The 17678-nt window shown below is 37.5% G+C and overlaps 1 protein-coding gene across 1 annotated transcript in view; it reads left to right on the top strand.

The window, feature by feature from the left end:
* The first annotated feature begins 2227 nt into the window (after positions 1-2227).
* The window catches only part of ft (cadherin-related tumor suppressor fat), a 135893-nt gene continuing 120442 nt past the window's right edge, over positions 2228-17678 (top strand). The window contains exon 1 of the mRNA XM_089731924.1: positions 2228-7792. Within this exon, the coding sequence (XP_089588050.1) occupies positions 2639-7792 (5154 nt within the window). The 5' untranslated portion in view covers positions 2228-2638. The remainder of the gene's footprint in view (positions 7793-17678) is intronic.

Genomic DNA, 17678 nt, shown 5'->3' on the forward strand with positions numbered 1-17678 from the left:
TTTAAACATGAAATAAATCGAAATCTTGAATTTTAAGTGTTTAAGTATGGTTTGTTTTTCGACTCAATATCTCGACCCAATGTAGGATATATCCCATGAATCCACAGAAAAATATATTTTTTGGTATGCAGCGGCTTTGGTCCTGCCCCTGGTATTGCTGAAATCCATGGGCGACGATAACCACTCTCACCATAAGGTGGGCCGTATGCTCGTCTGCGTACAAGGGCAGTAAAAATAATTATTATTTTGATTGCAAAAACAGATGTAACTGTTAAGAAAATAATAATTTACAGTCCTCGAGATAAGGCGAGACGAGGTGAGACTAGGTTACTGGTGGTAGGACCTCTTGTGAGTCCGCACGGGTAGGTACCACCACCCCGCCTATTTCTGCCGTATAGCAGTAATGCGTTTCGGTTTGAAGGGTGAGACAGCCATTGTACTATACTGAGACCTTAGAACTCACATCTCAACGTGAGTGGCGGCATCTATGTCAGGAACCGCTTAACATCAGGTGGGCTGTGAGCTCGTCCACCCATCTAAGCGATAAAAAATAATAAAAGGCGTCGTGGCCTAAAACATAAGACGCTAGGTGTGGCCGTATCGAACGGTATGACCGTGCCAGTGTTCAAATCCTGTAGTCGGATACCAACTTGTTAAAGAAAATATTTAAATATAAAATAAGTATGTAATAATACTTAGCAGATGCTCACGGACGACTTTCACGTAGTCGGAACAACGCGCTTAATAAAAATCAAATCAATTGAAATAAAACAGAGACCTCAAGTCTCCAGATGCACCGGTGTTCGAATCCCGCAGGCGGGTACCAATTTTTCTAATGAAATACGTACTCAACAAATGTTCACGATTGACTTCCACGGTGAAGGAATAACATCGTGTAATAAAAACCAAACCCGCAAAATTATAATTTGCGTAATCACTGGTGGTAGGACCTCTTGGGAGTCTGCACGGGTAGGTACCACCACCCCGTCTAATTCCGCCGTGAAGCAGTAATGCGTTTCGGTTCGAAAGGTGGGGTAGCCGTTGTAACTATAGTGAGACCTTAGAACTTATATCTCGAGGTGGGTGGCGCATTTACGTTGTAGATGTCTATGGGCTCCAGTAACCACTTAACATCAGGTGGGCTGTGAACTCGTCCATCCATCTAAGCAATAAAAAATAAAAAAATTCACGATGCCTATGAGCTCCGGTAATAACTTAACACTGGGTAGGCTGAGAGTTCAATCACTTATCTAAACAAAAAAGTACTTAACCATAATAAAGATTTGAAGTGAAGCTTATTCTCTATTTTACAAACCATACTTATACTGTACGTATTCTTTCTTTGACTATGGCATATATCGGAGAAAAAGCTCATGACTTATATGTAGTAGTGGCTAGTATAAAGTGAGTTTCTGTTCCCTAGAGATGACATCGTGAATGCCACTTCCCACTTTGAAACACATGTTCAGGGTCTCCAAAAAATTTTCAAATCAATAGAGACGTGTTAATAATAAAATAAAATAGTATATTGCATGGTAGTTAACGATATATTTATGAATAACAAGGTATAAAGTGGCAAGTCGAAGTGATCACCAAAGTTACTCTGCACATGCGCAGTGGTTCGTATAAAAGACTTCAACGCGCGCGATTCTTACAGAGCTCTTACGATAAACAAAGTTTTAAATCATTAAATGTCGGTTTTTTGATAGATTTTGTTGATTGATAGAACAAACAACCCACCATCCAGGCGTATAGGCAACGTGGTGGCCTAAAATAGCACTACGGGGGTCATGGGTCCCACGAGTCTCGTTATAGGGATTGAGTGGAGAGTAGACAGCAATATTCTGTGAATAGTATTATTTATTATACGACCATCCTCAAACACGAAGTCTAAATCTCATTTACATTGGCATAGCTGTTGTTACCCTTCAACTACGAACATACCAACAGAAATAAGTGGAGTGCTGATATCCACAGTGCGAGATCACAATTAATACCTAATTAGTATTTACGCAATACGCAAAGTCTGCAAACAAATACGTCAAATGTAATTTACGTCTATCCGAGTTTTTATTCTTTCTAAGAACGGTAAGGAAATCGAACAATAAATATAATCCTTTGAGGTTCGTTATCATGGAATGATCATCACGCAGGCACAGTGGGAGCTTCAAAGCTGCGGGGGAGGTATCGGTCCGGCTTGATGGAAGGAGGGGCGCGGAGCGTTTCGAAGCCTCCGCCTGCCAGTGCCGCGCAGACCGCGACGCAACCCGCTTGCCGCGTACATTACCAAATCAACGCTGACATATTGACAAAAGTGTAACTGAAAAGTGACTAAGTTGTGCTGTTAAGTTTATGTATCGAAGTAGGACGTGATTACGAAGTGTTTGTGCGAACTATAGCTCGGACCGGCGCAGGTAGGGGAGTGTCACGTGTGTTTACGAATGAATGTGACGGCGTAGGCGCAGTCGCGACGGATCGCACTGTTCGTGAGATATTCGTGCGCGCGCAGGTCGCGGCCATGCTGCATACCTGACCAGAGCGAGTGCGCGGCTTGCGCGAACGGGACACAGAGAGCGTTCCCGGTACGCGTCGACTTTCGCTGACGAGGAATGGACTTTGCGATGTTTTTGTCGTTGTCATGACGAGGATGTGGCGATGGCACGTGGCGCTGGCGGTGCTGGCGCTGCTGGGTGGCGCAGGCGTGACCGCCGTCGCCGAGCAGATGCAGTCGCGCGCCGCCGACACCGGTGTCGATCTTCGAGTCCCCGAGGATCAACCGATCGGTACTCTTGTCGGTAGGATTCCAATTAAGCCTGGCTTCACGTACCGTTTTAATGAGCCTCCCAAAGAATTTGTTCTCGACCCTGTATCTGGCGAGATAAGGACGAATGTAGTGTTGGACCGGGAAACTGTTGATCGCTATGCGTTCGTGGTGCTCTCAAGTCAGCCCACGTATCCTATCGAAGTGCGATTAAGGGTAACGGATGTAAACGATAATTACCCAGAGTTCCCGGAACCTAGTATCGGTGTGACGTTTTCGGAAAGTACAGCTGCGGGAACTAAGCTTCTTCTCGATGCAGCGACTGATAAGGATTTAGGTGAGAATGGTATCACTAATGACTATAGAATAATAGACGGAGACACTGAAGGGAAATTTAGACTGAACGTTACCGTTAATCCGAGCGGTCAGACTTCTTATTTGCATTTAGAAACTACAGGAAAACTAGACAGAGAAACAACAGATTTTTACGTGTTAAACATCTCTGCCCGCGATGGCGGTAATCCTCCGAAATTTGGATACCTTCAAGTGAATGTTAGCATATTGGATGTAAACGACAACCCGCCTATATTCGACCAAAGTGATTTCTCTGTGTCGTTGAATGAGAGCGTGCCTCCTGGAACCACTGTCTTAAAAGTAACAGCCACTGATAATGATTTAGGAGACAATAGTAAAATTACGTACGAGGTCATGGACACAGAAAAACAGTTCGCCGTAGATCCTGAATCGGGCGTGATAACAACTAGTAGAATATTAAACTGTCCTAAATATTGTAGTAATGCTACATGTAACATGACATGTGTATTGACAGTCATAGCTAAAGATCACGGTGTACCACGACAAGATGCCCGGACTTATGTCACTGTCAACCTCATTGACGCCAACGACCACAATCCAATTATTACGTTCACGTATGTACCACCGACCGCAAATTTTGCTACAGTCGATGAAAATGCCAAGAATGGGTCACTTGTTGCCGCCATCACTGTTACTGATTTGGACGCCGGCTTGAATGGCATAACTAGCATCAGTATAGTGGCTGGTAATGAACTCAATCATTTTCGTTTGGAGAATTCTTCTAGTGTGTACATAGTTCATGTTAATGGCATATTGGATAGAGAAGAAATAAGTAAGTACAATTTAACTGTTGTTGCTACTGATCGCGGCTCTCCCCCGCGGACGACCACCTCGTTCTTGGTCATTCATGTGAACGACGTTAATGATCATGAGCCTGTATTCGAGAAATCAGAATATTCTACTATTCTAACAGAACTTGCTCCGCCTGGATCGTACGTTGCTAGTATTACCGCCACAGACGAAGACACTGGAGTTAACGCTGAAATATACTATGACTTCTATGACGGAAATCAGCAGCACTGGTTTGAAATTGACCATTTAACTGGATTGGTTACAACAAAGACTATTTTAGATCGGGAAGTTCAAGGATCAGTAGAATTAAATGTTTCCGCTAGAGACGGTGGTCCGAATCCGAAATGGGCATATACAAGATTGAAAGTGACAATACTCGATGAAAACGACGAAGCCCCGAGTTTTCCACAAAGTCAAATAAATGCGACCCTTCCGGAAAATATAAAACCTATTAAGGAAATATTGATTCTTACAGCATCAGATTATGATCAAGGTACTAATGGTTCGGTGTCTTACTATTTACCACCGAGTATGGAAAGAAAGTACCCAAATACATTTGTGCTAGACCCAATCACAGGACAGCTGAGTACAGTTACTGAGCTAGACAGAGAAAAGGTAGCAATGTATGAATTGCAAGTGCTTGCAAAAGACCAAGGCTTTCCACCACAATCTTCAACAGCGACGGTGTATTTAAAAGTTTTGGATATTAATGACAACGATCCGGTGATTTATCCTAGAAGATATGTCGCTAGCATAGGTCCAGAAATGACACCAGGCTCAAAAGTTTTGCAAGTAAAAGCGTTTGACCGAGATGAAGGTGAAAATTCCCGCATAATGTTTAAACTTGAAAGTGGCGGAGATGGTTATTTTGAAATTGAACCATGGACCGGTAACATAATTTTACAAAAAGATTTTCGTACTGCCGCTGAAACTATTTATACTTTAAAAATTTCTTGTAAAGATAAAGGAAATCGAAAAGCATTCGAGGAAGCTGTAGTTGAAATAATTAAAATGTCTCAACGTAAAGATTTGCAATTTGATGGACACAATGGGTACAATTTTAAAGTGGTCGAAGACGAAGGTTTGTCTACACCTAATATAGGCCGGTATGTTGGTAAAGTTAACGCCGTAATTTCAAGTGACAACTTATCGTATTACATTATAGAAGGAGACCCCAACCAAGTTTTTAAAATTGATGAGAAATCTGGTATAATTATCACTGAATCGAATGTTGACAGGGAAGAGAAGATGACATATTATTTAAAAGTTATGGCTAAGACTGGCGTAGCGTTTGGATTTACTACAGTAAACATTTCTGTTTTGGATGTTAATGATAATTATCCATTCTTTATTGAGGATAGGGATGAAATTCACATACCTGAAAACATGGCAGTAGGACAAGAAGTATTATTTGCGAGAGCAGCTGATCGTGATTCTGGATCAAATCGGACTCTATTTTATAAACTGACGTGCAATCCAGAGAATTATTTCCGTATTTCAGATACCACTGGTGTTATTTATTTGAATAAGCCTATTTCAACAGAGCCTGGAAACGTTTTATTGATAGAAGTGACTGCGACTGACAATGGTTCTCCTGCACTTGCCACGAAGAACTCGATATCAATTATAGTAGATGACATTAATGACCACACTCCAGTTTTTGATCATACTTCATACGAAACTTCATTGTTGGAATCCACGCTAGTGAATACAAGATTTTTTGCAATTTCTGCTTCAGATGCGGATCTAAATCTCAACGGTCGCATTTCATATGACATAGAAGAGGGTAATACAGATGAAAAATTTGGTATATTTCCAGATGGCTATCTCTATGTGAAGAGTCCGTTAGATAGAGAAGAAAGAGACTATTATTCATTAACTATCGTAGCCACAGATCATGGCACTCCCCCCAGATCATCGCAGGTGCCAGTAGTAATACATGTTTTGGATGAAAATGATAACAGCCCGCAATTCACGAATACAACATTCATCTTCAAAATCAAAGAAAACGAACCTCCAGATACTTTTGTTGGCAAACTAACCGCGACCGACAAAGACATAGGACGAAATGCAGAGCTGACATTTTCACTACCCATTGCCCAAAGTGACTTTAAAATCGATGCGCGGAACGGTTTCATAAAAACATTGAAAACTTTTGATCGGGAAACATTGGCCCATAATAGTGGTCAAAATTATATAACATTGACAGTTACAGTCAGTGATAACGGTAAAATTAAACTTTATGATTCCGTTAGGGTTACAATTTACATAACAGATGTAAACGACAATGCTCCTATATTTACGCGGACTCCTTACAAAATCGAAGTATCCGAAGGAGCCGCAATTGGGGCCTCTATAATGCGAGTTTATTCAACCGATGCTGATGAAGGCTTAAATGGCGATATATATTACAAATTGGTTGGAGGCGATGATCTAAGAAAATTCACCTTAGACGAAGCCACAGGTCAACTGCAGATTCGTAAACGATTAGATCGAGAAACTAAGGATCAATATCACCTTACAATCTTGGCACATGACTCAGGACAATTTGTACAGCTATCTTCAACAGCAACTGTTATTATAGATGTATTAGATGAGAACGATAACGCTCCAGTTTTCTTTGTAACAGAAAAAGAAGTGTCTGTTTTGGAAACGGAACCTGTTAATAAAAAAATCATTAAATTTCTTGCCCGAGACGCTGATTTGGGTATAAATAGTGAATTACAATATTCAATCACATCCGGAAATAGGAAAGAAGCATTTTTTATTGATAGTTATTCTGGAGAATTATTCTTGCACAAAAAACTGGATTATGAAGATTTAACTTCATATGTAATGAACATCACGGCGACTGATAGTGGTAGTCCAAGCTTGTCGTCGAGTGTTTTATTTACTGTTAATGTTATCGACGCCAATGATAACGCGCCTATTTTTACTAATACTGCTATTGTGCGTCAAATCAGAGAAGGTATTCCAAAACACACTCCAATTGTTACAGTAACTGCAGAAGACCCAGACTCAGGTCTGAATGGTAAGGTTTACTATTCTATAACTCATCAAGAACCGTTTAATAATAAACGACATTTTGCTATCAATAATGTAACTGGAGTCATACACACATTATTACCTATAGACAGAGAAAGTATTGATACTTTTCGTATAACTGTCGCGGCGTACGACAGAGCTGAGCCTCCCTCAATACGGTTATCGGCCGAAAAACTCGTTACTGTAATCGTAGAGGATATCAACGATAACGCTCCCGTGTTTGTTTCTATGAATGCTGCTGTAATAAGTTCGGAAAGAATGGGAAGAAGCGCCAATCGTGGAATCTTCATTATGAATGTTTTAGCGCGTGATGTAGATTCGGGTACTAATGGCTTAGTGACTTATAAGCTAATTCACGGTGGCAACGATTTATTCGATTTACATAGAAGCAATGGCGCGCTAGTACTCCGATACCCTCCCGCAACTCCCGAAGCCAGGTGGAATCTTGTCATAAAAGCAACAGATGAGGCAGTATTAAGTGAGCAAAAAAGTACCGAAACATATCTCAATGTTATCATGGGCGGAAACGAACTCGATAGTATTGTGTGGACAAATGTGGGCATGGTGTCTGTGGCTGAAAACGAGCCCCCAGGCACCGCAGTGTTAAACTTAACAAACAATTATAGATCAGGCTTAGAATATTATATAGTGAATGTGACTGGTGACGGTAGACAAGTGGACAGACTATTTGATATCGATTCAGCGCTGGGCATCCTATCCACGGCCGTTTCCTTAGACCGCGAGGCAGGCACAGACCGTTATGAAGTTGAAATTTGTGCTGTTACGTCAGTGCCGCCTTTGAAAACTGCCACAACAAAGGTAAGTTTAATTTATTTCAAAACAACGGTCCGATACCTTTTATTTTGTTGAAACCAATTCACATTTCGAATTTCTGAATTCACAGTCCAATTAATTTCACGAAATCGTCGGTAGGAGACAAACACTACGCCCTACTGTTGTTAAAATAAAATGAGTATAAACGAAAGCTCGTTAGCGTATGTCGAATGGCGGCCTCTAATCGGGAGCTCTAAATTACGATAAGTCGCGCCTCACCAACATATCGAACGATATCGAATATTCGTTCTGAAAATCTTCGATGATATTTCAACAGGAAAAAAATAAAAGCAAAAGCTTATCAGCGATAAACTGTTGTATTGTAGTTTTCGGATTGACATTTTTATACAAATTGTATTTGCGTTTCGTTTTATGAGAAAAACGTAACGATGTTGTTACCTCGTTTGATTTGTCAAGTATTGTTTTTTTTTTCGCCAACTAATTTGACCTTCGAACTAAAAAAACAATCTTGTTTTATTTTGTCGTCTCTTGAAGAAATAAAACTTTTATGTTGGTGTTGTGCTCGTAAAAGATCTCGTCGGATTACGATTACGATACAGCCTTTCGTTGCCTCTTAATATACTATTTTAAAAGTGCCGAAGCAGAGACTTTGTTTAGATATTGCGCTAAGTTATATGTATAACAAAATATTTTAAAATACTTTGTTGATATTGAAAGTAGACTGGTTCGCGGCCAACCACACGATAGTTGGTCACAAGCATTGGCAGACCGGGCCCTAAACACGTCATTACGGATCTTCTCTATCCATTAACGGTGCTTTTAGATACCTCAAGCACCGGTCACCGTCCTCGCCGAACTCGCCGCTTGCGACGAAGTGCTCGACGAGTAAATTAACCCATAGACACAGCCCACTGAGTTTCTCGCCGGATCTTGAGAATGGGTCGCGTTTCCGATCCGGTGGTAGATTTTGCGAAGCACTGCTCTTGCTAGGGCTAGTGCTAGCAACACTCCCGGTTTGAGCCCCGTGAGCTCATCTAGACGTCAAGGAGAAGCTAAAATAGCCTCTCAAGGCTATAAGCATAGGTAGAAAAAAAAATGGCAGACAGGTAAACGATCATGATAGTATTAGTACGAAGTGTTATGTTTTTTTTTAAATCTCTAAATTTATCATCTGTAAATGTCGATGCTAAAATTTTATGGTAAAGAAATAATAAAATGCTCGATGGTGTTCTGGTTCAAACGTGTCGTAAAGCAATCGACTGCGGCGACCGTTATAAACACTTTACCGAACTAATTCAAAAACTGCAGAACGGTTTTAAATTTTCGGCAACAAGGCACGGACCCGAAATTCACATTTGAATACGTGAATTGGTCCGCTTATTTATGTAATTGACAGCGACCAATTTGCCGACGCGTCTGGGGACTGTAACAATTACAGAGAACAATTTATTTCTATCGAAATACGAATTTTGATATTTTTGTCAAAAAAAAGTTGTTTAGTTTTCTATGATACTGTTTGATCGGATTGCGGCACTCATTTCGAAAGGATTTTCAGAAAATATATTTGTATGCTTTGGAAAAATAAACTGCTAGGTTTACTTTACAAACAATTGTTTTTTAAAGCTGAACTTACTAAGCTACCAGTCGTTGCAATTAAAAAAATACTGTTAAAAAGGTTAAGAACTTGAAACTGATTTTCATTAATGAGGTAAAAGAAAAAAATTATGAAATCTATATAACATTTAATAAGAAATTAGTTTTTATTTTGCATTCCATGAATCGAATAAATAAACTTTTGACGACAGTTTTTAGAACTGCATTCGATATAAAATTTTATTATGAAAAAAAGAACAATGACAGTGCGAGTATAAACATATTTAAGGGGAATAATTGTATGAAGAGTTCGCCATGGAAGAGGGTTAGCTATCAACCGACACTGAAAGCGCATTAGGGTGTCGGGCAGCATTCTCGGGACTGATTTATGCAACTTGCAACCGCCGGCGCGGGCATCGACATACGCCTTAATGAACGTACAAGTTAGGTTATAGTGTGAAATGGCTTTCATTATTTCACGCCAATACTAATAGTTTTCGGCCTATGAGAAATCTTTAAATCGATTAAAGATAATGTTGCTTTTGTGTTTTGTTGGATTGTTGTAAGTCAATTCGACAAATACGTTTTCGGTTTAATGGATTTTATAATTTCGATTATATCGATTTATTCAAGAGATTTCAGAATAAAAATAATAATAATTTTAGTTCGATAAATGGTATGATCATGTTCACTGACGTAGGTTCGAATTGCTAAATACCCTAAGTTGAGTTTTAGAGTCTCAGCTCATCTGTTAATTAGTAGTTTTTTGCTTTTATCAACGACATTGGTGGTCCAGGCAAAACTGTTGACTAAGTCTACGAAAGCTCCTATGTTAAATCAAAATTCTTTGTAGTGCCTCATTATGGTCCGTTGATAAAGAAAATCGATAGTGCAAGACCTCTCAAACGCATGCCACTTAAATTATCAACTTACAGAAAGAAAATTTAGTGGTTTGAACTTTGAAGTGATGTCTATAAAATTTCGCTCCGTAATATCTCAGAAGTACAACCAACTCCCATCTAGACGTTTTTAATATTAAAACGTTTCTATGATACTGATATAAAATAGATGATACAGAATAGAATTAAACGTTGTACTGGTCGGAAATTAAAGTGAGTCTCTCCCTGGCCTTGTACGTTTGCAGTCAGTAGCATCTATAATTAGCAATCCCATGAAATAATTACAAGTATAGAGACTAGCATCATTTATTTGCTAGTTTTATTTTATGTATTTGACGGTGGGTTTTTTTAATTGATTGTAAACATATTTTTCGTGTTCGTAAAGGCATTGTTGGACAAAGGAGCTCACTTTTCGTCTGGTGTGAATTGGTTACCCCAGAGCCCATTTACCTTGATACTCTTCCGTGACATAACTTTGAAGTTTCAAATATATTGTATAATGGATATTGCGTTTTCTTCAAAGGAAAATACTTGACTGCTTCGTAGTCGAAACAAGCTATGCCTACCCGTGCAGGCTTCAAAATACGCAGTACCTAAACTAAATAAATTTATAAGTATAGCGATTTTGTTTTTAATTGTATTATGTTGGTTATGGTAGTCGTTTGTGTCCCCTTTTAAGCACACCTTTGCTTAGGGAAACGAATTTTAAGTCTGACAATCGCTTCGCTCGATAACAGTAAAATGACATTTAATTATTTACGACACGACGATTCCAATTCATTTCATAAACTATTGTACATAAAAATCAATAAAAACTAACGTTTTGTTCTTAAAAATACGTCATTTCAATACAATCAATAACTTACTTCCAATATGCATCTCCAGTCTATCATTGTGCTCTAGATACGTCCTTACGAATCCATCAGATTCAATAACTTTTGCATTAGAAGCCTTCAGCTCTAACACTAGGAGCAGGCTTAGGGGCCCCGGTAACCGTATTCGTCGGACTCGGCAAAGAGTTCGACATGCAACCCAACCCATGCATCAGCCCGCTGAGTTTCTCGCCAGATCTTCTCAGCGAGTCGCGATTCCGATCGGGTACTAGATTCAATCGCGAAGCAGCTGCTTTTGAGTTGTTAGGTTTTCTTTGGAAGCGCTCGGGCAGTTGTTAGCAAATACCACCCCTCCTGGATGAGCCTTTGCTTGCCCTCTTGTCCTATTGAAACTGGAAAGGCTTCCGGGCCACCAGCTATCCCACGTTCTCAAAAAAAGTCTATCATTATATCACATAATAATTCAATTAGCGAATCCTGATCCCGTCCAAATTTACGTATGCCATTAAATTATCTTCGAGAAAGAACTGAGGTTAAACCATCATCTTGTTTTAAAAACAAAAAATACACCAGTTTTTATCAATTAATAAGCGGTACAGTTTTTTGTTTGTGCATTAAGTTATCTTGAACGAAATTAGTGGATTTTTTGTATTCATAATGATTTCGAGAAAGACGATAGCAACGAGCGTCTTCGTGTCAATTTGAACAGCTGTGACGACGCATATGTTTACGGTAATATTTTATTCCCATACATAATTAAGCTCTGGAATGGAAATCAAATTATATTTATATTTATTGCTTAAATGGATGGACGAGCTCACAGCCCACCTGGTGTTAAGTGGTTACTGGAGCTCATAGACATCTACAACGTAAATACGCCACCCACCTTGAGATATAAGTTCTAAGGTATCAGTATAGTTACAAAGGCTGACCCGCCCTTCAAACCGAAACGCATTACTGCTTCACGGTAGAAATAGGCAGGCATATTTCTCAAATTCTCCATTAAAAGATGACCTGAAAAAAAAAAACGATAGCGCGATGGACGACGGTTTTGTCTATGTTTGCACAATGTTTTGCCTTTGACAAAAGAGTACCGACGCCGACGTAATGAATTTCCACTATAAGTTAAACGACCCGGGAATTAACAATCACCGAGACATACGTTTTTAAAAATAATTTGCTATAATTTTTCATACTAGTACTACAACAGAATTCATCCAAGTCATACGAGCCATTACTTAAATTATGTAAATGAGTTACGTCACACAAGTCAAAACTCTTCACAGGATCAGATGCGGTAACCTCAACAGAAATCAGATTCGAATTTCCGTATTGCACCCCGAGCTACATAAGACTATCGTATATATTCATATTATGTAACGGCGAAGGAACAGCATCGTGCAGTAAAACAAAAGCCGCAAAATTTGCGTAATGAGCAACGGTAGAGCGTACGATGAGCCAGTACGATCAGGTACCACCAACACTTTCATACTTACTATGCTTAGAGCCTCACGAACAGCTCTACTATGAGACGTTAAAATCCGTTTGCGTGTTTTTTTTTAGTACATATAACAGCATAACATTGACCCAATTGCGTTTCATAATAATAACAATAATAATAAGCAAAAAACAATAACAGAAAAAATTCAAAAATCTATAGACCCGAAAGAAGAAGTTACTAGAATATGGAACCAGGAAAAAGTTTACATAGTCCCAACAGGCGTTGTCCCTAAGCACCTCCACCACAGCCTGAAGTTAATTGATCTGAAACCCAACACTACAAAAAGCTCCTATAATAAATACATGTGGAAATGTTCGTAAGTTTTTAGAAATAGAAGAATACTCAACAAACGGACATTAAAAATATTTATTCCTTGTCATTTACTTGGCTAAGGCCTGTAAATAATAAATAAGTACCAGCGTCTGTTGAGAAAAAAAAGGAAAGAAAACTAATAATAATAACGGGGAATTTCATGGGATTCCCTGTGTTATGGGTTCCAGAGTCAATATGTATATAGATAATAAGCACCCAGACAAAGAGCAAAAAAGCTGTTCTCATCACACAATGTTTGCCCGACGTGGGGATCGAACCCAGGACCCTCAGCGCATCATTCAGGGGCGCTAACTACTGCACCACCGAGTCAGTTGAGTCAGTTCATGTATGGAAACGACAGCTTGAAAACACGTAGAGAGTTTGAGAAAATACGAGTAATTATTTTTATTACTAATCACATCTAGTTTACAACTAGACTTACTACATCGTGGATGTAGGTTAGCAAGATACGGTTGGCTGTCACATATACTAGTATCCGTATCGTGGTTTTTTATTGAGATTACTTATAAGAGTTCGTACTAATGATTGGACATTTAACGGCCGTCTGGTGTAGTGGTAAGTGACAATGACATGGTCACTACACAAGAGGGTCGCGGGTTCGAATCCCGCCAAGGGAAGATATTTGTATGATAAATATAAATGTCTTTCCAGGGTTATGGGTGTATATTAAATATATGTATGTGAATAATAAAAATATTATATTTATTTCCGTTATCTGGTACTTGTAACACAAGTTCTTTACGAACTTAGCACGGGACCAGTTAACGTGGCGTGATTGTTAGTAAATATTTATATTTATTTAAATAAAGAAAGCGGACAGCTAGCTTTCCTACAGTTGGAAATTTTACAAAACTTTACAAATCGATAATAAATGTAACTTCACGTGTGACATTGTACGGGGCAAAAATAAACAACGTGCAACAAATCATATACTAATAATAATACATGTAGATGAGTGTGATATCACGTGTTGTGATCAGTGTTTATATGGACGTAAAGAATAATAAAATTTTATTTGTTACTCGATGTTGTATAGTGAGTTTCATATAAATCGATTTTTAAATTTGACAAACATCGTTATTAATTGATCGATTTAAATTTGAAGACGATCGTTCTCACCATAATACTATAAAAAGCTAGTTTTTTGCATGAATACCGAATTATTACTTTTAATAAAACATTCCTGGTCAGATTCCATTGCTCGTCTTATAAAGATACAATAAAGATAAAGATACAAACTATGAATTTAAAAAATATTACCTATATAATAGAATTACAATCGTGCTATGTGAAAGACCGACAGACATATCATATAGTGTAAGAATACATAATATAATAATCAATATACAAAAACATAAAAATTCAATTTTTATTTATCTAAACTGATAATACGAATAGTTTTTTTTTTTAAATAAATTACGAGGATACTCTTTATTTAAAGGATTTTGTCAGATACTTAAGTCAAATTTTAATATAAAATCCATAATATTATTCACAAAATATAAGAAGTTAGTCGGATTATAACTTTTTGGTGAAGGACGCCTGGTTTATTAAGCAGAGTTTTTAAGACTAGGCGCGTTCCCAACCTTGTTTATATGTTACACACGATTAAATACGTCTAAAATATATGGTAACCGTTTGTCCGGCTGTGCATGTCAATCTACGCGACAGCTACATAAATCGAATACTATGAAGTTTTCAGGAATTCGTGTAGATATATTTAAACTATCAATGAATTTGAGCCCTATTAAGATTTTAGTGCCAGCAAAAAAAAATGAGGTTGAAAAAGTGACAGTTAAAAATGAAGATGAAATGAAGACGAAGTCGTTGTGATCTAAAGGATAAGACGTCCGGTGCATTCGTATTTAGCGATGCAACAGTGTTCGAATCCCGCTGGCGGGTACCAATTTTTCTAATGTAATACGTACTTAACAAATGTTCACGATTGACTTCAACGGTGAAGGAATAACATCGTGTCATAAAAATCAAACCCACAACATTATAATTTGCGTTATTACTGGTGGTAGGACCTCTTGTGAGTCCGTACGGGTAGATACCACCGCTCTCCCTATTTCTGCCGTGAAGCCGTAATGCGTTTCGGTTTGGATGGTGGGGCAGCCGTCGTAAATATTATACTAAGACCTTAGAACTTATATCTCAAGTTGAGTGGCGCGTTTACGTCATAAATGTCTATGGGCTTCAGTAACCACTTAACATCAGGTGTGAGCTCGTCCAACCATCTAAGCAATAAAAAAAAATCCTGTTGTAATTTAAATTGAATATAGTGTTTATGGCTATGTCTTTCTGATTTGGATTGTATAAAAGTAGTAAAGCATAATCACTTTCAAAAAACTGAGACACCACTATAAACTAATTTTCACAATCTTATATAAAAAATAACCTAATAGAAAACTTAATTTTTTGTGATTTGCAGGGCTACATTTAATTTTCCAGAATTATTTAACCATATTTCCCATGTTTATTTGCAAAAATATTATTGGGGGATAGAGATAAGAAAAAAATACATAATTACTTGCTATCCTGCTGTAACAGTGTAGGAATAGGATATGATAATTCGCCAAATTATTTTAGGTACATTAGGTAAAGTCTTCTGAAAATGAATACCTTATATGTATTATGTATATTAAATCTACTTATTTAATATTTATGTATTATAATATTCTATGTATTTAATTCACATTTTATATTTATACGATAATTTAATAAACATGGTACATTGTATGGCATCTCTTTTTCTGTTGCCAAATAATAATATGTGCCACCTTAAAATCTGGACTAGCCTTATTGTACCAACTATGCTATTTCTATGCATGCTTAAAGGATTTTTCTATCTTCTAGGCTTTTGATCATTAATATTGTATAGCGTATTAATAACGAAAATTGCTTTTTTGAAGAACAATAATATTATAGATTTATTTCGTGAACAAACAAACTCATTCGACTTTTTAAATAAACATGATCGCTCTTTACAAAATTCTCAATTTGTAATCGACATTATCATCACATTTGTGGACACAGAATATCAATTTATAAATTGACAAATTGTTATGGAGCTTATAAATATATGTATATATTTATTCCACGATTTCTCAGTGTAAATTATGACGTCATATACGTGAGCTGTTAATAATTCACAAACGATTATAGCTCTTTGTGGTAAAAAAGATTTTGTTTCTAGCTGGTGTAAATTTAATTTATTGATTTCTTTATTGTGTATTTAGGAAGTTAAATGAACGCATACTTTGGTTGTCGAAGCTAATTTAGTGAGGTGGAAATAACTGATGATCCCTCTGTTTTTGCATTGATGTGTTTTTTGAAATCGAAAATCGTAATATAGATTGTTTCATGACAATCATTTGACTGAGACCTTTCTTGTCGCTTTTCCTCGTAGCGGCCATTAAAACATGGTCTGCTTGGACTTCCATCAAATACTTTTACGAGTTTAGAGAAGGGACACTGTTCAAGCTGTCATAGGTCTCGCTTAATTGGACTATACATGTGCATTCATGTGTGTTGGGACCGGTTCCTAGTGAGCCTGTTGCTTTCTACATCAGTGTTTGTGTATTGAACGTTTATGAGAGCGCCCTCACTATGTAGTTCATAAGTTTGAACCTGTATGAGGTTTATTATGATTTGTGTAACTTCGACCGCCGTGTGATGGGAGTAGATCGAAATGCACTTGTACCTGTCCTTTTTATTATGTTTATGTGTTTGTGTTAGTGATGTACAGTCATTTAAATTAAATAGTTAACTGTACTTTATATTTGTAGGAAAGGCTTAGAGTGGGACAATTAGAATAAATTTATTTATTATAAAAAAAAGAACACAATATTCCTAACCTAAAAGTACATGTTATTATCCGCAACATGCTTCGTCAGATTACAGAAATAAAGTTATCAGCAACATGCTACGTCAAAAAGTACAATACTTACTATACTAATTAGAATAAATTATATAATATGTTTCAGAATTTGTTACATAATACTTCAAAGGTAAGCCATGTTTACATAATTTATGTAAGTTAAGTTAAACCGGATAAAGAAACTAAAACATGTGACTATAACGACTTAGTAACAAGCACCCAGTGCACAAGTAACACTGACCATGAGACATGCGGTGAAAAACCTCAATCGAAACACAAAATTGTTTCGCGAGCCCGCAATGTATGATTCACAGATATACGCAAGCCGGGAGGTATGCTAAACTAAATTTGCATTAAAAGACAAATAGCAATTCTCCGATCTTATTAATAATATCGTAATTTGTCTACGCTCCTTATTTCATTTGTATGCTCTCCGAATAATTCCCAAAAATATAAAATCCACCGGAAAATAAAATCATTATAATAACGTTTGAATAATTTATGTGTATTGATTATTCAAATTACGGAATCGAATGCATGGAATTTTAATTTGTATCATCTAAAGAATTTAATGTGTTTTTTGTGATGCATACAAGGAGTGCACAGATGTTACGAAATAAGAAAGCGCATATTATTAAAAGAAAAGTCAATGTAATGAAGTTGACTCATTAGCTAATATCGTATAGACGTATTATGTTAAACCTAATATTGGTAACAGGTACACGATAAATCGTAAGGACAGTAGCACAATAAAAACTGCAACGTTTAATACTCTTATATTTGGTTAGTTTTGAATTTTTTGCATCGACACAGCACCCGGCGCTTGTGAGTTAAGACTGTGAAATCACGCCTCCGCGACGTTCCATTG

This window comes from Bombyx mandarina, chromosome 12, assembly GCF_030267445.1.
Source record: "Bombyx mandarina strain Sakado chromosome 12, ASM3026744v2".
Classification (NCBI taxonomy): Eukaryota; Metazoa; Arthropoda; class Insecta; order Lepidoptera; family Bombycidae; genus Bombyx; species Bombyx mandarina.